The sequence below is a fragment of the Mustela nivalis genome, assembly GCF_964662115.1.
Source record: "Mustela nivalis genome assembly, chromosome: 9".
NCBI classification, from domain to species: domain Eukaryota; kingdom Metazoa; phylum Chordata; class Mammalia; order Carnivora; family Mustelidae; genus Mustela; species Mustela nivalis.
The window spans coordinates 109,405,218-109,428,628 of record NC_139028.1 but is presented as its reverse complement, the minus strand read 5'-3'; the positions used below and the strand labels follow the sequence as shown (position 1 = coordinate 109,428,628).

At 38.0% G+C, this 23,411-nt stretch overlaps 1 protein-coding gene across 2 annotated transcripts in view; it reads left to right on the top strand.

Moving 5' to 3' along the window:
- LOC309840553 (membrane-spanning 4-domains subfamily A member 4A-like) overlaps nt 1-23,411 on the top strand; it is a 28,087-nt gene that overhangs the window by 3,971 nt on the left and 705 nt on the right. The window contains exons 2-6 of one of the 2 annotated variants that reach the window (XM_082682717.1): nt 10,630-10,786; nt 11,808-11,936; nt 16,022-16,078; nt 17,230-17,388; nt 20,861-20,962. In XM_082682717.1, the coding sequence (XP_082538843.1) occupies nt 10,646-10,786; nt 11,808-11,936; nt 16,022-16,078; nt 17,230-17,388; nt 20,861-20,962 (588 nt within the window). In that variant the 5' untranslated portion in view covers nt 10,630-10,645. The remainder of the gene's footprint in view (nt 1-10,629; nt 10,787-11,807; nt 11,937-16,021; nt 16,079-17,229; nt 17,389-20,860; nt 20,963-23,411) is intronic. The other variant, XM_082682718.1, reaches the window with a different exon arrangement.

Sequence of the window (23,411 nt, the reverse complement as noted above, 5' to 3'; positions counted from 1 at the left end):
TATTGAATGGAAGTGGTGAGAGTAGACAACCTTGTCTTGTCCCTGATCTTTGAAGAAAAGCCTTCAACCTTTCACCTTTGTGTATGATATTAGCTGTGGGCTATTTGTATATGACCTTTATTAAGTTGAGTATGTTCTTCTATGTCTATCAGATTAACAGTTTTATCATGAGTGGATGTTGAATTTTGTCAAATACTTTTTTCTGCATCTATTGAGATGATCATATGGTTCTTTTCTTTCATTCTATTACTGTGATGTATGATTGATTTGCATATGTTGAACAATTTTTGGTTTCAGGAGTAAATTCTGCTTGGTCACAGTGAGCAATCCTTTCAATGTGTTGTTGAATTCAGTTTCCTAGTATTTTACTGAGAATTTTAGCATGCATCAGGGATATATTCCTCCAGTATCTCTATTAGTATTTCCCTTCCTGGTTTTGGTATCAGACTAATGCTGGCCTCATAAAATGAGGTTTGAAATTTCCCCCTTTTTAAAATATTTTATTTTATTTTTTATAAACATATAATGTATTTTTATCCCCAGGGGTACAGGTCTGTGAATCGCCAGGTTTACACACTTCACAGCACTCACCATAGCACATACCCTCCCCAATGTCCATAACCCCACCCCCTCTCCTGACCCCCTGACCCCCAGCAATCCTCAGTTTGTTTTGTGAGATTAAGAGTCACTTATGGTTTGTCTCCCTCTCAATCCCATCTTGTTTCATTTATTCTTTTCCTACCTCCCAAAACCTCCATGTTGCATCTCCACTTCCTCATATCAGGGAGATCATATGAGAGTTGTCTTTCTCTGATTGACTTATTTCACTAAGCATAATACCCTCTAGTTCCATCCACGTTGTCGCAAATGGCAAGATTTTCATTTCTTTTGATGGTTGCATAGTATTCCGTTGTGTATATATACCACATCTTCTTTATCCATTCATCTGTTGATGGACATCTAGGTTCTTTCCATAGTTTGGCTATAGCGGACATTGCTGCTATAAATATTCAGGAGCATGTGCCCCTTCGGATCACTACATTTGTATCTTTAGGGTGAATACCCAGTAATGCAATTGCTGGGTCATAGGGTAGCTCTAGTTTCAACTTTTTGAGGAACCTCCATACTGTTTTCCAGAGTGGTTGCACCAGCTTGCATTCCCACCAGCAGTGTAGGAGGGTTCCCCTTTCTCCACATCCTCACCAGCATCTGTCATTTTCTGACTTGTTAATTTTAGCCATTCTGACTGGTGTGAGGTGGTATCTCATTGCGGTTTTGATTTGTATTTCCCTGATGCTGAGTGATGTGGAGCATTTTTTCATGTGTCTGTTGGCCATCTGGATGTCTTCTTTGCAGAAATGTCTGTTCATGTCTTCTGCTCATTTCTTTTTTTTTTTTAAGATTTTATTTATTTATTTGACAGAGAGAAATCACAAGTAGATGGAGAGGCAGGCAGAGAGAGAGAGGGAAGCAGGCTCCCTGCTGAGCAGAGAGCCCAATGCGGGACTCGATCCCAGGACCCCGAAATCATGACCTGAGCCGAAGGCAGCGGCTTAACCCACTGAGCCACCCAGGCACCTGTGTGCCCATTTCTTGATTGGATTATTTGTTCTTTGGGTGTTGAGTTTGCTAAGCTCTTTATAGATTTTGGAAACTCTTCTATCGTTTTGAGTTTTCTGTCATTTATTTCTGCTCTAATCTTTATTATTTCCTTTCTTCTGCGAACTTGGGACTCAGTTTATTCTTCCTTTTCTTGTCCTTAAGGGGTAGAGTTAGCTTGTTTATTTGTGATCTTTCTTACTTCTTAATGTCGGTATTTATTGCTGTGAAATTCCTTCAGAGTTGCTTTTGCTGCATCCCACAAGTTCTGGTAAGCTGTGTTCCCACGTTTGTCTCAGGAAATTTTAAAATCTCCCCTTTAATTTCTTTTTTTGACCCATTGGTTGTTCAGGAGTACTGTTCAATTTCCATATGTTGATGAATTTTCCTCTTTTCCTCTTGTTTTGACTTCTAGCTTCATGCCATTGATGTCAGAGAAGATAAATGGTGTGATTTTAATTTTCTTGAATTTTCTAAGACTTCTTTGTATCCACACATATGGTCTATCCTAGAATGTGCACTTGAGAAGAAAATGTGTTCTGCTGTTGCTCTAGTGTCTTTTCTCATCTAAAGAATGGGCTGGGGAACACTCTGACCAGGGGACTCGGTGAGATCCATATCTGACTGAATTGGATCCTTAAACAAGTTTTGTGTCTTTGTTCATAAAGGATATTCATCTGTGGTTTTCTTTTTTTAACGATGTCTTTTCTTGATTTTGATATCAAGGTAACCTGGCCTTGAACAATAAATTGGGAAGTATCCTTCCTCTTCCAGTTTTTTAAAAGAGTTTTTGAAGAAAAGTTATTGAATCTTTTGTCTTCCTCTTCCAGTTTTTTTTTAAAAGAAGTTTTGAAAAGGGGTTATTGAATCTTTTTAAAATGCTTAATACAATCACCAGTGAAACCATATGGGCCTGGGCTTTTCTTCATAGGAAATTTTTAATTTCCTCATTTAAATGCTTGTTATAGGTCTATATAGCTTTTGTGTTTCTTCTTCCATCAGTTTCATTAGTGTCTCTACAAGAATTTAACTGTGTCATCTAAGTTATCTCATTTATTGGCATATAGTTATTCATAGTAATCTATGAATTTTACAATTTTTTTTTCTGTAAGGTTGGTTATCATATTGACTTCATTCCTGATTTTGGTAATTTCTTCTTACAATTCTTCTTGTTCAGTCTAGATGATTTTCTAATGATTTCTAAAAATCTAATGATTTTCCAGTTTTGTTGATCTTTTCAAAGAATACCCCATTCCAAGTATTCATTGTTGTTGTGGCTATTTGTCATTGCTGTGTTGTTGTTGTTGTGTAGTGACTGTCAGATCTCTTCTGTGAAGTATATATTCTGTGTAATCTGTGCACATCAGAATTTGTTTGATTCAGGTTAGTGGTCAGCTACTGATTTAAGAGATATCTTTAAGAGCCTCCTCCCCCTAATAAGTCTCCTTCCATTTTGTCTTAAGTCATGTGTGCATGTATTGAGCAAACTTTAATACTCTGGTACTTTATGACTCTGTATTTCATTTCTCTATAGCCTTTCCTTCTTCCTTGCACAGAGTCCTGAGATAAGACATAGTTGAGGAATTAGGAACTTCTCAGGTCTTTCCTGGGCACACATACAACATACACATATATGGACTTCTAGATCCCCAGGGATATATTAAGAATTTTTCAAGGTCCTTTCAGAAATCTCATTCCTGCTTTTTTCTTTTAACTATTTTTTAAATTCAGCTTTTTTTTTTTTTTAACTCCAACTGTATCACTGCCTCAGGAAGCTATGAATTAAACAATTTCTGATAATTGCTTTTGACAAACACCTTGGAGTTAAGGCTGCCATCACTGAATGAGCCTTGCTTGAGTCCTACATATCAAGTAAAGACAAGATCTATGAGTAGAGCTTTTCCAGATGTTTTCCAAACAAGTTAGTAGTGACAATTTCCTGGAGATGGGGTTTGTTAAGGATTTCCAATTTTATTTTAACCCCTTCACAGCCTGTTAACTGGCCAGTTTCTGTAGCTGCCATGGTTCTAAGGCTTCTAGTTTTCAGGGCTACCACAGAACTGGGAGAGGGTTATAGGAGTAGGATTAAGTTAAAACAACAATAGAGAGAATTGATGAAACCAAGAGTTTGTTCTTTGAAAATATCAACAAAATTGACAAACATTTAGTTAGATTATCTAATACAAAAAGATGAGTCAAATAACTAATTTATAAGTGAAAAGGGACATAATACTGATTTTATAGAAATAATAAAAGGATTATAAGAGAGTACTATGAACAATCTTTTCCCAATAACTTGGATAACCTAAATGAAATGGACAAATTCGTGGAAAGACGCAGCCTACCTAGACTTACTCATGAAGAAATTAGAAAGTCTGAAGAGGCCTATAATTAGAAAAGATATTGAAGAAATAATTGAAAACCTTCCCAAAAAGAAAAACCAAGGACCAGGTAGCTTCACTGGTGAAATCTACCAAACATTTAAAGAAAAATTAATGCCAATCTTTATCAACTTTTCCAAAACATTCAAGGGGAGGAAACACCCCATAATTCATTCCATGAGGTGAGCATTACCTTGTTACCAAAGCCAGATAAAGACATGACAAGAAAACTATAGAACACTATCCCTTATAGTTATTGACACCAATATCTTCAACAAAGAACTAAAAACCAAATTTGACAGTCTATTAAAAGTATTATATACCATGACCAGGTGAGACTTATACCGAGAATGCAAGGATAGTCCAATATATAAAAATGGATTAGTTAATATGCCACATTAACAGAATGACCTAAAGAGTCACACATGATAATCTGAATTGATGCAGAAAAAGCATTTGACAAAATTCAACTCCCTTTCCTTACAAAAACACTCAGAAAACTAGAACTAGAAGGAAGCTCCCTTAACATAATAAAGGCCATATATAAAAAGTTTACAGTTAACATTGTACTTAACGTTAAAAAAAGAATGAAACCTTTTCCTCTAAGATTAGAAACAAAGCAAGGACCTGCTTTCGCCACTTTTATTCAGCATAGAAACAGAAGTCCCTGTCAGAGAAATTAGGCAAGCTAAAGTAATAAGAGGCATCATCAACATTGTAAAGGAAGAAGTAAAATTATCTCTGTTGGCAAGATGACATGCTTTTATATATAGAAAACCCTAAAGATTACACACACACAGCTGTTAGAACTAATAAATGAATTCAGGAAAAGTTGCAGGACACAGAATCAACACACAAAAAAATCACCTGCATTTCTCTATACTAACAATGAACAACCTGAGAAGAAAATAAAGAAAACCAATTTATAATAGAAGATTTCAGCTTAAACTTAACCAAGGAGATGAGACTTTCAATGCTGAAAACTACAAAATATTCTTCAAGGAAACTGAAGATAACACAAATAAATGGAAAGACATGCCATGTTCACGGACTAAAATTGCTAAGATAGAAGTATTGAAGAGAATTAATGCAATACTCAGACCAAGAAAATATGGTTTATACATATAATAGAAACCTATCCAGCCTTAAAAGGAAAAGAAGTTTTGGTACCTGGCTACACATGAGTGAAATAAGACATTTTGTTAAGTGAAATAAGCTAGTCACCAAAGAACAGTATTGCATCATTCTCCTTATACGAGTTTCCTGCAATAGTTCAGTTCATGAAGACAGAAAGTAGAACATTTGCTAGGAGAGGTGGAAATGGGGAGTTTCAGCACAGAGTTTCAGCTGAGAAAATAGAAAAAGTTTTGGTGATGTATGTAATGCTTGCACAACAATGTGAATGGACTTAGAGCAACTATTACACTTAATACTAGTTTAAATGGTAAATCCTGTGAATCTTTATGACAAAGAAAAAATGACAAAGTTCAATATGCCTATCAAAAGTCAACAATTATCTTTGAATAAATGTTTTTGATTGTTACAAGATCTTGGTTAATGTCTAGACTTCTGGGAAAGTAGATTTTCACCATTTTCCCAGTGTGATCTCAATGCTTTTAAAGAAGAGTGGATTTTCAGATGCCCTCAAATAATTCTGGAGGTGATTAGTCCTCTACGATAGTTTTTGCTTTCTGTTTGTCTCGCTTATTTTTCTGTTCATTTTATCTCCTTTCTTGCCTTTTTGGTGGATAGATAACATTTTTTTCTTCATTTTCTCGTAACATTTTCCCTTCTTTATTGAAAAAAATTACATAACCATTTCTTATCTTTATCAGTAACTCTTGTTTTTTTCACCCTAATTGAATGGGTGAGCCTGATGATGGGTATTAAGGAGGACATGTATTGCATGGAGCATTAGGTGTGGTACATAAACAATGAATTTTGGAACACTGAAAAAATAAAAAAGAAAAAGAGAAAGGTAAAAAAAAAAAGAAAGAAAGAAATCTAAAGTTACTATCTTCACCCATTTCCCAAAGAGCACAAGGACATTAGAAGACCAATTCTTATCATCCCAATCCTAAATTTTGCTTTTTGGGGAGTCCAGTGTTTTCTATTTTGTCCTACGTTTCACCTAATGAATCAATTATTGTTGGTCTTATTTTGTGCAAACAACACATATGCATACATGTTTACCAATTTCTTTGCTAACCATTCCTTCTTGCATCAAAAAACAACCTTCTGGGACTCATGTTTCTCATTTTTTTTTAAAATTTTTTCAATTTATTTATTTTCAGAAAAACAGTATTCATTATTTTTTCAACACACCCAGTGCTCCATGCAATCTGTGTCCTCTATAATACTCACCACCTGGTACCCCAACCTCTCACACCCCCGCCACAACAGTTCTTGACAGTTTGCAGTATGAGATTGTACAGTCTTGATCGTTTCTCATTTTTTAAGCACATCATTTGAAAGTTCTATTTAGTGAACATTCTATTTGGTGGATGTTTGCCAGTGCTGGTAAACACCATCAAGGGTTTACTTATCTGAAAATGTCTTCATGTCACCCTTGATCTCGAAGCCCAGTTTTAGTGCATAAAACAAAATTCTAGGTCTATCATTGTTTCCTCTCAGGCTTTTGAAAAATATTTTTCTATGGTTTTCTGGCTTATGTTGTAATCAGTCTAATTGCTCTCACTTTGCACAGGATTGGACTTTTCGTTTTTACTACTCTTTTTTTTAAAATTTATTTTTTATTTATTTTCAGCATAACAGTATTCATTATTTTTGCACCATAACCAGTCCTCCATGCAATCCGTGCCCTCTCCAATACCCACCACCTGGTACCCTGACCTCCCACCCCCCGCCCCTTCAAAACCCTCAGATTGGTTTTCAGAGTCCATAGTCTCTCATGGTTCACTTCCCCTTCCAATTTCCCCCAACTCCCTTCTCCTCTCTAACTCCCCTTGTCCTCCATGCTATTTGTTATGCTCCACAAATAAGTGAAACCATATGATAATTGACTCTCTCTGCTTGACTTATTTCACTCAGCATAATCTCTTCCAGTCCCATCCATGTTGCTGCAAAATTTGGGTATTCGTCCTTTCTGATGGAGACATAATACTCTATAGTGTATATGGACCACATCTTCCTTATCCATTCGTCCATTGAAGGGCATCTTGGTTCTTTCCACAGTTTGGTGACCGTGGCCATTGCTGCTATAAACACTGGGGTACAGATGGCCCTTCTTTTCACTACATCTGTATCTTTGGGGTAAATACCCAGTAGTGCAATTGCAGAGTCATAGGGAAGTTCTATTTTTAATTTCTTGAGGAATCTCCACACTGTTCTCCAAATAGGCTGCACCAACTTGCATTCCCACCAACAGTGGAAGAGGGTTCCCCTTTCTCCACATCCCCTCCAACACATGTTGTTTCCTGTCTTGCTAATTTTGGCCATTCTAACTGGTATAAGGTGGTATCTCAATGTGGTTTTAATTTGAATCTCCCTCATGGCTACTGCTGATGAACATTTTTTCATGTGTCTGATAGCCATTTGTAAGTCTTCATTGGAGAAGTGTCTGTTCATATCTTCTGCCCATTTTTTACATACACACTGTGTTTTCATTTTTACTACTCTTAAGATCATCTTTGCTTTTTGCTATCTTGTAAGTTTACCACGATGTGTTTGAATATAAATTTTTTGAAATAAAACTGCTTGGTGTATGTTATGTGATCTGTGTCTGTGAGTTTCACATATTGCCAATTTCACCCATCCTCCATTTGTTGTCTCCTTTTTTTATAGGACTCTATACACATCTCAAATTTTAGTTCTGTACTTCTAATCTTTTTATATCTCTTCTCCTATGTCCATTTCTTTGTCTGTGTGACTTCTAGGTCATTTTTCCAGATTTATCTTCCAGTTCACAGATTCCCTTTTCTGTGTCCATTGCTGTGTAACACATTAACCAAGTATTTTTTTTAATGTCGACATTGCTTTCTTTACATTTGAAATTTGTCAAGTCACTTCAGCATTTTATCTGTGTTTTCTCATTTTTGAAATTCCATTTTTATTTGAACACTTTGTCAATACTTATTACACATTCTGTATTTGATTATCATAATATCTGAAGCATTTGTTGTTTCTCATAACTAAATTCTTGGTTTTTGTACACTTGGTGATCTTTGACTATGATGATATACTCAGATGATTCCAATCTGTAGGATTTCTTGGAGATTTTTGGCAAGAAGACTTGCTTCCTCCTTTGTTTTTTAAGATTTTATTTATTTATTTGACAGACAGAGATCACAAATAGGCAGAGAGGCAGGCAGAGAGAGGAGGAAGCAGGCTCCCTGCTGAGCAGAGAGCCCGATGTGGGGCTTGATCCCAGAACCCTGGGATCATGACCCCAGCCGAAGGCAGAGGCTTTAACCCACTAAGCCACCCAGATGCCCCTGCTCCCTCCTTTGCAGACTCCAGTGTAAGAATTATTCAGAGACAGATGGCTTCCTACAAAAGTGGCTTTTTGATGTGCTTTCTCTGCTATTCCCACCTTTTATGTCTCAGAACTATACTTGCCCAGGGAAGCTGCAGCTGTCAGCTAGTGTGTTCATTCTCTGGATTATAAATAAGAGCATGTGTTTAATACCTCAGCGAGACTCTCGCCTTTGATAGGTGTACGCTGAAATCTGTGGCGTAATGTCCTGCTTCTTTGATACTCCTTCTGCATTTCTCCCAAATTTTTCTTCATGCAGTCTTCATTGCTTTTAACAAATACTTCATCTGAATTATGGTAATTTTAGTTGTGTCCCAGTTTCAAAATGGAGTTCTACTTTTCTCTGTATTACTTTTGGAAATATTCTCGAACAGGAGAAGAAACATTGACTTTTTGGTTATATCCTCTTATTTACTTCCTCATCTCAACTGTTTTATTCTCCTTCATATTATTATTCCTTATGAATTACCAATTATATTTTTCTGTCATCTTATTTTTAAAGTTTTTGTTTTATTATTTTATGATTTACTATTTTGTACTTTTCATTTTATTGCTTTCCAGAACTTTGAATACATTTGTTACTAAAATTAAATTAATGTTTTAAAATTATTAATATTTATTTTCATTTGGGTTGTTTACCCTTGCCTGTCTCTGAGATAGATTCATTTTTTTTTCTTATCTTGGCCAAGTGTTTTTTTATTTTGTTTTGTTTTGTTTGCTAGATAACTAATAATGTAGTTCCCTTAGCCTATGGAGTATAAATATAGGTTAATAATCCTTTCCTGAGAAAAATGGATTCTTTCCCAATACCAGAAAAATGTGTGTTGCTGGAACATTCTTTGATATTGTACTACCAATGAAAGAGCACACATCTCCAAACTGGAGGCTTTGACGGAGCCTCACCAAACCATGAATAGAATCAGAATTGATTGTGGCTTTGCAAAGTCTTAATTTTCACTTCTGTCAAAATTTATGAATGTGAGCCATGCAACATCTGAACATGGATTCAAATGAGTAGATAAAATGTTCCGGTGCTTTAAACTCACTTCTACATAACCTGACTGGGGTTACTAGATTGAAGAGAGAAAGTGGCACAAGAGTATTATGTTTGTGCTTTGAGCCTCAAAAAAATAATTTTATGTGTCCTTGTCATGCATTGACAAGTCAGGTTTTAAAATATTTAAATGAGACAAGAGATTTAAATTCTCAGTGCCAGGATTATGACTCAGGATCATAAAGTCCATCCACAGAGTCCAAAGTTTATAGGATAAAATCCAAGATTAAAAGAATTTAATAAGATAAACCTGGAGGAGTTTTCCAGCTCTGAGAATATAACTCTGCTCCAATTAGAAAAGGGAGACCATAAAATACTTTTACGATCAATGGGAACAGAGATGATTCTGTGTAGTTTATTCCTATTATAAAAGTTCTCTTTCGGGGCGCCTGGGTGGCTCAGTGGGTTAAGCTGCTGCCTTCAGCTCAGGTCATGATCTCAGGGTCCTGGGATTGAGCCCTGCATCGGACTCTCTGCTCAGCAGGGAGTCTGCTTCCCCTTCTCTCTCTGTCTACTTGTGATCTCTCTCTCTCTCTCTCTCTGTAAAATAAATGAATAAATACTCTAAAAAGGAAAAAAAAAGTATCTTTCAAAGGGGAAATGGTGGGACGCCTAGGTGGTTCAGTGGGTTAAGCGTAAACTCAGGTCATAATCCCAGGGTCTTGGGATGGAGTCCCTCATGGGGTTCCTTGCTCAGCAGGGAACATGTTTCTCTCTCTTCCTCTCACCCTGCTTGTGCCCTCTCTGACAAATAAATAAATAAAATCTTAAAAAAAAAAAAAACCCAAAGGAGAAATGGTTATAATCAGAGAGATAATATGTGAGTACAAACTTCATATATTTGAGGGACCCAGCATATTCACCTCAATTCTATCTAGATTTCCTCTCTTTAGTACTTTCTAGCATCTGGATGACACAAGGCATTTCTCTCTCTCCATTTCTCTCCTTAAGGTGTTTTATCCACTTTCCTGGCTGATGTTTGCAATAACTACATTTTGCAAAGATGTTCTAATAGCTGTTATAATAAAGCAAGGGAATGTAGACCATAGTTTGTCCTGTCATTAACAGGACCTCATCCTAAATTACATTTCTTTTTGTAGCTTCTTTTCTGCTGCCATGGCAACCACACAAGGACTAGAAGGGACCACAGGGGCTGGCCCTGGTGTGCACCAGCCAGAGAAGTCTGAGGTTCTATACCCACATCAGTGGAAATGGATGTCAGAGAAGTTCTTGAAGGGGGAACCTAAAGTTCTCGGGGTAAGTCAGTTGCAGATCCAGAAGTAGACCAGTTGTATTGTAAACTCACAGCTGATCAGTTTTAATGACAAATACTTTGTCCCATTAACCTTATAATACATCAGCCTGCCCAAGGGTCATTGGTATCTGATGCTCAGGCCCTTTTAGTCAAAATGGTACAATATTCTATTACATCATGCTTCTAATCTCGTTGTATTTAAAACATAGTGACTTCAGATCTATTCTAAGTTTGTGGGTCATCCATGATAACTTTAACTTCAGCAGGGAATAGCAGCAAAAGAAAAAGCCACATGTACACTAGCTGGTGTCCATCCAACAGATTTTTCTGAAAGCTAATTACCCCACATTGTTACTGTCTCTGGGAAATTTTCTCAGACTGCTCCTCAGAGGATGAAAATTCTTTTATTCTCTGTGCATTTCTGTTCAGAGTCTCAGGTGAGTGTGCCTACAAGAAATGGACAGTTTAAAGAAAGACAGATTAGTGCAGGTGGAAGGAGAGTGAATACAGAGGTTGATCTCTAGCCTAAGCTTTAAACCAATGGGACCAAATCATTATGAAACTTTGTATCCTTTTTATGCCATGGGATAACTCTAATCTAATGCCTCTATTTTTAGATCCTAGATGCCAAGAAAAGCTCATATTGCTCTTTTCTTTTGCTTCACCTATACCCATGCTCCTTCCCTCACATTATTTTTCCTTGCTTCCTAATTTCTGAGTCACTCCCATCTGAGCAAAAGAGAGCAAGAGCTGCAGTATGAGTAACACCACAGGGGTCAGTAAAGAACCTCTGGGTAGGTCCTGGTTCATTCTTCTTACTTTGAAAATGACTGGGACATTTGGGATGGATATTCCAAGAGACAGTTTTAGTAAGCTAATATACCCATAGTTCTTTATATGAAAGAAAAACAACAGGAGACTATCAAGACCGTCTATCATATTAGAAGATGGAGAAGAGGAGGAACTTAGTGGTTGGAAAGGGGGTGGCAGATAATCAGTCTTTAATTTCTTCATCATTTCTAGGTTGTGCAGATCCTGATTGCCCTGATGAACCTCAGCCTGGGAATAATAAACATTAATGTCATATTTCCATTCAATGAGTATCATTATTTGTTAGAGCATGAGGTGTACAAAATTGTGGGGTCGCTGATGGTGAGTAGAATACCTTCTGTTATCGTTGGAGACAACATAATTTCGTTGTTAATGTCTTGAGCTTTAGAATCACATATAGCCCTCTTTTGTAGTTCTATAACTTTGAGAAAGGTATCTAATCTCCTTTTGACTCCATTTTCTCACATTTAAAATAGGAATAATAATAAAAGACTCATAGAAAGCTGGGAGATTAAATATTTAGTATGGTATATTACAGCAGCATATAGCAAAAGACCCAAACAGGATGTATTAAACATTGAAAGCATTGATTTTTTTTCACAACTAGAAACCCAGTGGCTAGTCATTACCAGGGTTGGTTAGTTCAGGAGTGCAAGAACTTCATTGAAGATGGCTGGCATATCGTATCAGACTAGATACATCTCATTGTTCATAAATGTTTTGTGTGCATAAATCCTTTATATTCCCAAACCAACTCTGGGCAAAGGTAATGGATTTGCCATTGTTGGCTTGGACTAATTGAAATTCACTTCTCAGTTAGCCTGGGAAGGGCTCACTGACCTCATGAACAAAATGAGGATTTCATTAACAAGAAAGAAGAGACATGGCTGTTATGCAGGCAATTTATAATCAGCTATCAAATCTTAACAAATGGAGCTGCTATTAGATAAATTTTGTTTGTTTCAAAAATTTAACAATGACTATAAGATTAAGTGAAAATTTAAGAAAGTTTATGGACATTGGGGAGGGTATGTGCTTTGGTGAATGCTGTGAAGTGTGTAAACCTGGTGATTCACAGACCTGTACCCCTGGGGATAAAAATATATGTTTATAAAAAATAAAAAATTAAAAGAAATTTTTTTCCCTTAACATAAAATTCAAGGGAGTTTCTCTGCAAATTAATAATGTAAACAGAAAGCAAAATATCAAGTGATAAGAGGAAAATAAGTTTATGTTAGAACCAAAAAACCCTATTCAAGAACTGTAAGGTTTCTGTTCATCTACAACGTTGAGAATGAGAGCTTTATTACAGAGTTGGCTTTTTGTTCCCCTTTGCCTGTTTACAAAAGTGAAGATTTAAAGAACAGCATACACTGTGTTACTCCTGGGCATTTGTACCATGCTTTACACGTCTGATGATACTAATGTCAATAATGGCTTTTATTCAACACTTACCATAGTCTGGGCACTATTTTAAGTGATTTATGTATTTAGTTCCATTTGTGCAACCATCACAGACTTCTGAGAAAGGATTTACCATTGTCCTCATTTTGTGGATGAAGAAACTGGGACTTGGAGAAATTAAGTGATTTGCTCAAGATCATGCTTTTATTTGGTACAGGAATCAGGGTTCAAACAGGGTCGTTCTGATTTCAGTCTTGCAGACATCAGCCACTCACACATTCTGCTTCCCCTTCACTCTCCCCTCCTTTTTTTAAATAAGATTTTATTTACTTATTTGATACAGAGAGAGATCTCAAGTAGGCAGAGAAGCAGGTGGCGGGGGTGGAGGGGTGGGGGAGAAGCAGGCAAAGAGACTGAAACAGGGCTTGGTCCCAGGACCCTGAGATCATGACCTGAGTCAAAGGCAGAGGCTTAACCCACTGAGCCACCCAGGCACCCCTAATTTCCTTTTCAACACTACTTTGGAAACCAGTTCTCATAGTTTATGTCCTCCGCACAGGTTCCATAGATTTTCAGGAACCGCAGGAGCTATGTTTGTCAATTGAACTATCACTCAAACCATCATAGGAATCCCACTAGATCAGTCTTTATTTAATTGGTGGAACATTTTTGCTGCGACCTTCCATTATTCTTTCAACCTCATTTTCCCTTTACTCTCTTATACAGTACACCAACCAACACCAAGAACGAATCACAAATATCTCTTATCTTTGACAATTTAGTTTCCAGTACAGCTGTATGTCTTTTTTCAAAATGCTATAAAATTATTCCCTCATGAGTCTGTCTGTGCAAGTTTTCTCCTGTGGACTATTTGAACACTGTAAAGTTTTACTCATATACACTGTTCAGAGTCCTTGTTAAGTTTTTTCTCTTGGAAGCTTAATATATTTTTTACTGTGATATTAAATCCTGTGTTTTAAACACAGAAATACAAAGGCACCTGGGGGGCTTAGTCATTTAGGCATCTGACTCCTGATTTCAGCTCAGGTCATGATCTCATAGTCATGAGACTGAGCTCTACATCAGGCTCTGCCTTCATTGAGGAGACCACTTGAGATTCTCTCTCTCCTTCTCCCTCTGCCCCTTCCCCCACTCATACGCTTTCTCCCTCTTTCTCTCTCAAATAGTTGAATCTTTACACACACACACACAAATACGTATGTATTTATATGTAATTTCTGTATATAATGTTCTTCCCATGTACCTTACTAATTTTTCTTAAAGTTTATAGTAGCCTTTAGTTGATATTCTTGGAGATCCTCAGCATAATGCATTCACATTTAAATAACAGTAAATGTAAACATTTTCCTCAAATATTTTTCTTACATAGTAATTTTGGTTAATATACTAAGAAGAGTAATATCTGTTCATCTACACTTTTATCTTGATTTTGACTTTAATAGAGATGGCCCTAGTGTTTCCTCATTAAGTACGATAAAGACTTCCAGACCAAGACAAATGTTCCATTACGTATGGAAGATGAAACTCTTTGTATCTTATAAAGAATGTTTAAGTCATAATAGTGTTGAATTCTATTAAATGTCTTAACATTGTAAACATGAGTAATAATTTGATGTGAATTTTCTCCTTAAATTTGTATTTATAAATTATAATACTATTCAATATTTTTAAAACCTGGACATTTAAAGGAATATCCCACATAGTCATGATTCATTTCATATAATATAATGGATGCTTCTTGCTGCTAATTTTTTCTGGAGGTGACTTAATTAACCTTTACCATCTCCATGTCTTTGAATTTATAAACATTTTGAAGAAATTTACCAAGCTGTTTCATTAGATCAGTCTTTGTTTGATATTAAGATACAATTTTTGAAACTCTTGAAATCAAATTGGAAAGCAAACCCAGAAATTCAAACAGTCAAATAGTTCAAGGCAGGGGCGGGGGGGGAATCCAATCAACTTGATTCTAGCTGTTTTAGATAAATGGAAAATAATCACCCAACTGATAGAACCAAATGGAATAGTATATTATTAAAAACTTTTTAAAATAATCATCATCTAATATGGAATTTTAAAACTTTCATTGCTACTATTTTGTTTATAGCTTTTTTTTTCTTTATTAATTTTTTATTTTTTATAGACATATATTTTTATCCCCAGGGGTACAGGTCTGTGAATCACCAGGTTTACACACTTCACAGCACTCACCAAAGCACATACCCTCCCCAATGTCCATAATCCCACCCCCTTCTCCCAAACCCCCTCCCCCCAGCAACCCTCAGTTTGTTTTGTGAGATTAAGAGTCACTTATGGTTTGTATCCCTCCCAATCCCATCTTGTTTCATTTATTCTTCTCGTACCCACTTAAGCCCCCATGTTGCATCACCACTTCCTCATATCAGGGAGATCATATGATAGTTATCTTTCTCTGCTTGACTTATTTCGCTAAACATGATATGCTCTAGTTCCTTCCATGTTGTCGCAAATGGCAAGATTTCATTTCTTTTTATGGCTGCATAGTATTCCATCGTGTATATATACCACATCTTCTTGATCCATTCATCTGTTGATGGACATCTAGGTTCTTTCCATAGTTTGTAATAGTCATTTTAAATAAAAATGATCTTTACTTTTTTTTCTTTTCTAAAATCTTATTAAATTTTGGTACCATATTAGGGTTCCTTTATATCAGGAATTTAGGAGCTTTCTTGGTATTTCAAGGACCTCAAACGTTTAAATACCATTGCAATTAGACATTTTTTTGAGAGGCTTGAAAAATTCTCCTGTGAATCCATGTGGTAGAGTTTCTCTGTTGTTTCCAGGAGAAGAGGAGAGTTTTTTACAATCTTTTGTGTTTCTCCCAATATAATTGATCTTTTTAACAAATTTATCAGTTAGGGGTAAGTTTTAGTACGTTTTGACTTCAAATATTTGTTTAAAGTTTTTCTACCCACACTTTTTTTTTCTCTTGTTACTAGTTTATTGTTTCGGGGTCCTTGTCAATTGTAGCAGGGACTAAAACTACAAAAGGCCTGGTGAGTACTATTTCCTTTTTTTTTTCTTTTAATCTGTTTGCTTATTTTTGTCCCAGAAGAAGAAAGACTAATCAAGTATTTGTTCTGCCAGAGTACAAGACGGGTTTTGTTTTTTAAAAATCCGGAGAGATTGTTTTACATAGTTGCATTGGTGTTTCAGAAATTGTAATAAAAAAATGACTGCTCATAAAATTACTGATATGACTATGAAAAGTTTGGGAAGGCAGTGTTGAGAGAATCTTTATGAAAATACAGAGCATTCCTGAAAAGGAATCTCTAATGGGACTGGCCAAACAGATGTTGCAGCTTGAGATCGAATCCAAAACAATGACACCAAGTGTCTGCGTGGCATAATCGCTGTTGATTTATTAATTAAAATGTGTATTCCGACTGCTTATGGAAAGGATTTTCATTTGGTTTGCCATGAAAGAAATTCACAATAAGGCTATTAAGTAAGGAAAAGCAAATTTACAACACAGCTCTCATGCCAATAGGTCTTTCACAAAGCCAAGAAAAGTTAAAAGCCCAGATCTCAACATATGTTTTTGCTCACTAAAGGCCATAGTTGCGTTTTCTTAGCTCAAAGGATAAAGATCAGATTATGGAGCATGATCTTTATGGCTTTTCCAAATCTGACCTGTGTGTCTCCATAGTATCTGGTCCAACTATGACCATTAAAATCCCCCTTGTGCTACAGCCACACTCAACCTCTCATGCTTTCTTGGAGAATTTCCATTCTTATAATAAGCTTCCACAGGAGGAGAATGCAGGAAAGGAATACAGAGCAGAGGGAGGTCATACGCAAAAAGCGCAAAAAGCGTGGAGGCCACATTTGAGAAATAATGCGCAGCCAGGCACCCGGCACAGAGCAGGGCAGGAGATGGGCGCGGGCAGAACTGTCTAGTTAACATGGAAAAAAGAGTTTATCTCATGTGCGTGGTGGTTGCCTGAAGGATTCAAGCTTGAAAACCACAGGATCGTATTTGTGCGAGGGCAGCTGTGAGGGGAGAGACCAGTGAGGAAACAGCACAGCAGTTAAGATGGGTCAGCTGGACTGTAGTGACAGAAGTGAGGGGTGTGGAGTGCCTGTTGGTGACACCCCTGGGGATACCACCAGATAGATTGCTGGATTGATTTTCCTTCCGTCCTAGATCAGAAGTAGCCTGGGGTTAAACATCTCCAGCTCTGTCTTGGCTGCATTTGGGACCTATTTCACTGCAAGCCACTTGAATAGTTTCCGATACAACCTCTTTCACTGCGGCACTTATGAGAAGACGGAGAACTGCTTCCTGTCCCTGTATATTTTCATGGTGAGTGCTTCCTCTTTTCCTGGGGTTCTGTGATGGAAGCAAGTTACAGGAGCTCCGGCTCTGGCAAAAGCAACATGCAGTAGTAGTTCCTGACTGATGAATGCATCACTTTGGGAAATTGAAAATGATTGAAGAAGAGGAAAATCTTGTATTTGGAGCCGTGCCCATGTCTCATCTCTCTCTTTGTTCCTCCGTAGGTGATGAGGGAAAGTGGGAAGAAAGCTCATAGTTATGGAACACCTACTCTCACTAGTTAGTACTCTAAGCACATTGCATATTTTTTTCTGTTTAATTTCAAAACAACAATTCTGTTGTCCAGTCCAAAAAGGGAGCCCAGATGTCAATCCCTCTGTGTCCCCGGAGCTCCCTGGTCGAGTTTCCTGGTTCTCTAATAATAGAATAAAATTGTCTTGAACATCACCCAACAAGTGGCAAATCCCCCATTACCCTCCTCCCCCACCCGCAACATCTCTGAATGTTTTTGCAAGATTAAGCACTTTGGGCCTCAACATCCAGCTCCCTGCAAACTCCCAATTTCCATTCTGTATATCACTACTTCTCTGCGCCACTTGCCCCCATTTAGATGTTATCCTAATGTCTTTAGTTCTCCAAATTGCCACTAACACAAGATATTGTAGGCTGTGAAGCTGTGGGCCTCTGGGTAAGTGCAGGGAGGGAGCGCTCTTGAGGTACAGCCCTGGACAAAATGCAACTGAAACTTTACTCCTAAGAAATCTAAAAAAAAAAAAAAAAAAAAAAAAAGTCTATTAGCCATTCTCAGCACCACAAAGTTTCCTCTTGTCTCCCCTCCATGCACGCTTCCTTCTGGCCTTTCTCTGTGCTGCTTGCTTAGTCCTCTGTCTCACCGTCTCTTGTCTGCGCCCAAACATGGAAACTTAACATTCTTCCAGACTCATTATGGTTTTTCTTCATTCCCAGCTAATCCTTGATCAGTCCTGAGTGCTGCATCATCACGCCAATACAACCCCTTGACTGTCTCTGCTAAACTAATGCATACTTCCCTTGAGGTTTCTAACGTGGCTTATAGTAGGCAAAGCTTATTTCTTGCCTGTTACTCAAAAGAATAGAGTTTCTTCAGACAACTTTCATTTTTGCCCCAAGATCATACAGTTGGGAATTGGCAGAAGCAAGATGAGATTCTGTGCTTTCCTGCCTCCAATGTCCCTATCCATTTCTGTATTTTATATTGTTCTGTGTTGTTATCCTGAAGAAGAAGCCTCCTTTCAGTTTCCGCAGTTCTGTCCATTTGCAGTCTGTCAGGGTACAGTGCTAAGGACAAAATGTGGAACAGACCGGCTTCATGGGGCTGGCTGCCTGGGCATGGGAACTGCGCAGACACACAGGCTTACCAGTTAAAAGAGACCTACACCTGCTTTACTATTCTGCTGTTGCTGTCTTGAAGTCCTTAATGATTTTTTTAACAAGAGGCCTTCTAAATAAGGTAGCCAGTTCCATGTTCAATCTCAATCACATTCTCCCAGAGGTAGTCACAGAAGCCTATTGTGAACATTTTTCCTGCCTGTCCTTGGTGGGTAAATCCATAAGGGTTACTTGGGATCTGAACTCTCGGGTCTCTTCCTATGTGGGCACCTGCACAGTCAGTCCACAGGTCCGTGAGCCCACACTATACTCCTGGTACTAGCATTGACACTCCAGGAGACTTAAGGAGACCAGGCCTCTACCTTTAGGAGTTCCTTGTAGGAAAGTTAAGAAATATTGGAAAGCAGCTAGCAGTTGATGAAGACCTAAGATCTTACTTTTGAGTATGATTATAAGAAGAGGCTAGAAAAGGTGAGCTCTTTGCAGGAAAGAGGACAGCACATACTACTTGGAATTATTAGGCAGAACAGTATGAAATTGACAATGATCAACTCTGCTTCGTCTAGAAAGACAATGGTTTTATATGGCTTTAACTCAGATTTTTGCTCAAACTACTTTTTGCTGGAAATCCAGCCTGACTACTTTTTTTTTTGTAAATTAAGCTTTATTGGAACATAACCACACATTTGTTTACATACTGTCTGTGGCTGCTTTGGTACTCTAAGAGCCTGAGTATTTATGACAGAGAACTTACAGCCTATAAAACTTAAAATATGTGTTAGCTGGCCTCTTACAGAAAAAAGGTTTTCAAATTCCTGGGCTACCCCACCAGATGGTAAGATCCTTGAGGTTAGGGAAATCGTCTGTTCTATTTGCTGCTCTGTCTTCTGTGCCTACAACAATTCCTGAAACATAGAGGCTACCGTATGTTGAAGAGATGAGTAAATAGATTTTTTAAAAATGACGAAAGCCAATATTCTCAAGGCCCAGTTGAGTCTGTGTCACTTGTGTCCTGGGCTCTGATCTGTTGACACTACCACACGGTTAGGGATAGATACTATGTCCGTCCATGGAGAGAAAAAGAGAGAATATTTAGACCAAAGAATCCCAGGCCTCCAATTCAGATTTTTAGGAGTAAGAGTACTGCCCAGTGTTTCTCAAATCTGACCATATGTTTTGGTTAAAGATGAAACCTAAAGCCAGTTCTCTGGGGAGATGGCTTAAAGACTGATTAACTTTGTTTTTATTGTTACTTCAGCTTCTTACTGCTGCTGTAACAAAACTATTGCCAACTTAGTGACTTGAGACAACATAATTTTATTATCTTACAATTCTGGAGGTCAGAAATTTCAAATGGTTGTCATTGCGTTAAAATCAAAGTGTTGGCAGAGCTACATTCTTTTCTGGAGGCTGTAAGGGAGAATCCGTTTCCTTGCCTTTGCCGGCTTCCAGAGTCTGTCCTCAGTCCTTGGCTTGTGGTGCCATCCTCTGTCTTCAAAGCAAGCAGGGCAACATCTTCAAATCTCTCTTGGACTTTGACTCTCCTGCCTCCCGCTTCTACTTAGAAGGATTCTTTCATTATTTTGGGCCCACCCAGGTAATCCAGAATAATCTTTTTATCTCGAGGTCAGTTAATAAACAACCTTAATTTAATCTGCAAATTTGATTCTCCCTTGCTATGTAACTTGACATATCCCTAGGTTCCAGAGGTTAAGATGCGGACCTCTTTGGTCTTTTACTATTCTGCCCACAATTATTACTCGGCGTGTAACTACCAAGATAGGAGATGATATTATTGTGTCAACTATATGGAATGTCTGGTGTTTGAAAAACCTAAGCTATCTTTATGATCCCTTACCCCTCTTTAAAGAGTTTTCACATTCTGTATCTACAATAGCACTGGAAGGTAGAGGGTGGGGGAAAGTTGTTATTTCATTAATGAAAAAAATGAGAGGATAAGTGGCATTCAACAGGCCCACACTGGTCAAGGGCGTACGACTGCCATGAGGAACCAACCAGTTTTTCTGACAGCAGGCCAGTGCTTCTGGGTTAGCCTTGTAACCCGATGGTCTGTATTTTTCATCTTGTCATCTCCATTTCTCACATTTCCTGGCTATAAATTCGTTTCTAGGGTTTGGATGCTATGGTGATCCTGTTAAGTATGCTAGAGTTCTGCGTTTCTGTGTCCCTCTCTGCCTTCGGATGCAAAGTAACCTGCTGCCATCCTGAGGGGGTGAGTGTTGGGCTTGCCTCAAAGTCAAGTGTGCTAGTTTTCTGTGGCCGTGGAGTACATTCCAGAAAATTAGAGGTTTCAACAACACACATTCATCACTTCTCAGCTTCCATGGGTGAAGAGTCTGGGCACACCTCAGCTGGTTCCTCTGCTCAGGGTCTGTTATCGAGAAGCTGGCTGGGGCTGCAGTCGCAGCTGAGGCCTCTACTCCCCTTCCATGCTCGTGTGGCGGAGCTGATTTCCTTTCAGCTGTGCAACTCATGACAACTGACTTCTACTTTTGAGGCCAGCAAGAGAGTGAAAACCTCTGATGATCTAAGTTTCTTTTATTAAACAGCTCATAGGATTAGGTCTAATCTACCCAGAATAATGTCCTTTTTAAACTGAGGTATACAGCTGAGTGATTTGACAGTTCTTTTCAGTACCCAGTGCTCACTGTGATGTCACCTGTCACCATGCAAGGTTGTTACAATACAATGAATATGTTCCCCATGCTGTATTTTTCATTTTCATGACGGATTCACTTTATAATTGGACATCTGTACCTCTTAATCCCCTTCATCTATTTTGCCCACCCCCCCACCTACCTTCACTCTGGCAACCACCAGTTTGTTCTCTGTATTCAAGAATCTGTTTTGTTTGTTTTGTTTTTTAGATTTCACATGTAAGGGAGATGGTATGGTATTTTTCTGTTTCTGCCTTATTTTACTTGGCATAATACCTTCTAAATCCATCCATATTGTCACAAATAATAGGAACTCATTCTTTTTTAAAAAAAAAAAGATTTTATTTAATTAACAGACAGGGATCACAAGTAAGCAGAGAGGCAGGCAGAGAGAGAGAGGAGGAATCAGGCTCCCCGCCGAGCAGAGAGCCCGATGCGGGGCTCAATCCCAGGTTCCTGGGATCATGACCTGAGGCAAAGACAGAGGCTTTAACCCACTGAGCCACCCAGGCACCCCAAGAACTCATTCTTTTTTATGGCTGAGTTGTATATATCCATCTTGTTCACCCATTCATTTATTGATGGATTTTACAGTTACTTCCGTATCTTGGCTATTGTAAATAATGCTGCAATAAACATGGGGGAACATATATCTTTTCAAATTAGTGTTTTCATATTCTTTGGGCAAATACCAGGTGTGGAATTACTGGATCATGTGGTATTTCTATTTTTAATTTTTTGAGGAACCTCTATACTGTTTTCGGTAATGACTTCACCAATCTACATTCCCATCAATAATGCAACAGGCTCCACATTCTTGCCAACACTTGTCTCCTGTCTTTTTGGATAGTCTCCATTCTGACATGTTTGTGAAGTGGTACCTCGCTGTGGTTTTGATTTACATTTACCTGATCACGAATGACATTAAGCACTTTTTCCTATTGGTCATCTGTATGTCTTCTTTGGAAAAATGTTTACAAACTAATGTCTTTTTTGATAAACTCAAAGTCAACTGCTCAGTTACCTACTCATAGGAGTGATATCCCATCAGATACACAGATCCCACTCATTTTCAAGCAGTGGGTATCACATAGGGGCATGGGTCACTGGGTGTCTTTTTAGCATCTTGCCTCCCACAATGAATAAAGACAAATTAATTTTCTCCATCCTTACTCCCCCTTAGGGCCTCCTCTCTTAGTCCAGATCAGAAAATACTTCACAATGGAGAGGTCCCCAGAGAGGGCCAGATTTTGCTTCATTATCCTATCATAGCAACCTTCCCTGGATTACTAAAGAAAGTCAGTGTTTCCAACTTCTTTACCAATGCCTGCATGCCTGCCTATCTCTTACCCAGAGACCTGTAGCAGATCCTCCTGGCCACTGAAAGAGCATCACATAGAGACAATTGGTAAATGGGAAGAGAGAAGAGACCAAGAGGCATTGGGAAGAATAGGACAAGGATATCTTCCAAGAACTGAGTTAAAATGCCAAGAGTTGCTCATAGTTTTATTACCCAAAGGCAAATCCTAAAACAGTAATAGTTTGATGAGATTATTTTTCTCTTGCTCTTCTCTACCATTTTGTGCCTCTTTACTCTCTTTTGGGGCTGCCGTGGTACACTGCATCTCCTGCCCCACAGAAGAGAGCTGGACTAACTCTATCTGTGGACTTCTGTGTTATAAGACCCCAGAAGTTAAAGTTTTCAGCAACTCCTGATGACTTTGTAATTTCATTAAGTGAAACTTTTTTATTTTCATTGACCAAATCATCTGCACAAGGGAGCAAATTCTTTAGTAACCTTCCTATCGTAATGTCTAGGCCTGTGTTCCCTTCTGCTCCTGGAGTTACAGATGGGAAAAGCTTCTCCCACAAATCTCTTGGGGCAAATCCAGAAGAGCAGTGTCTTTGAAACATTAAGGCCAAAGTTTTATCTCTTCCTGTTTCTATCCTCCCCCAGCCCTCACACACATACATACTCCATTTCATACTTGAGTTTGTGGAAGA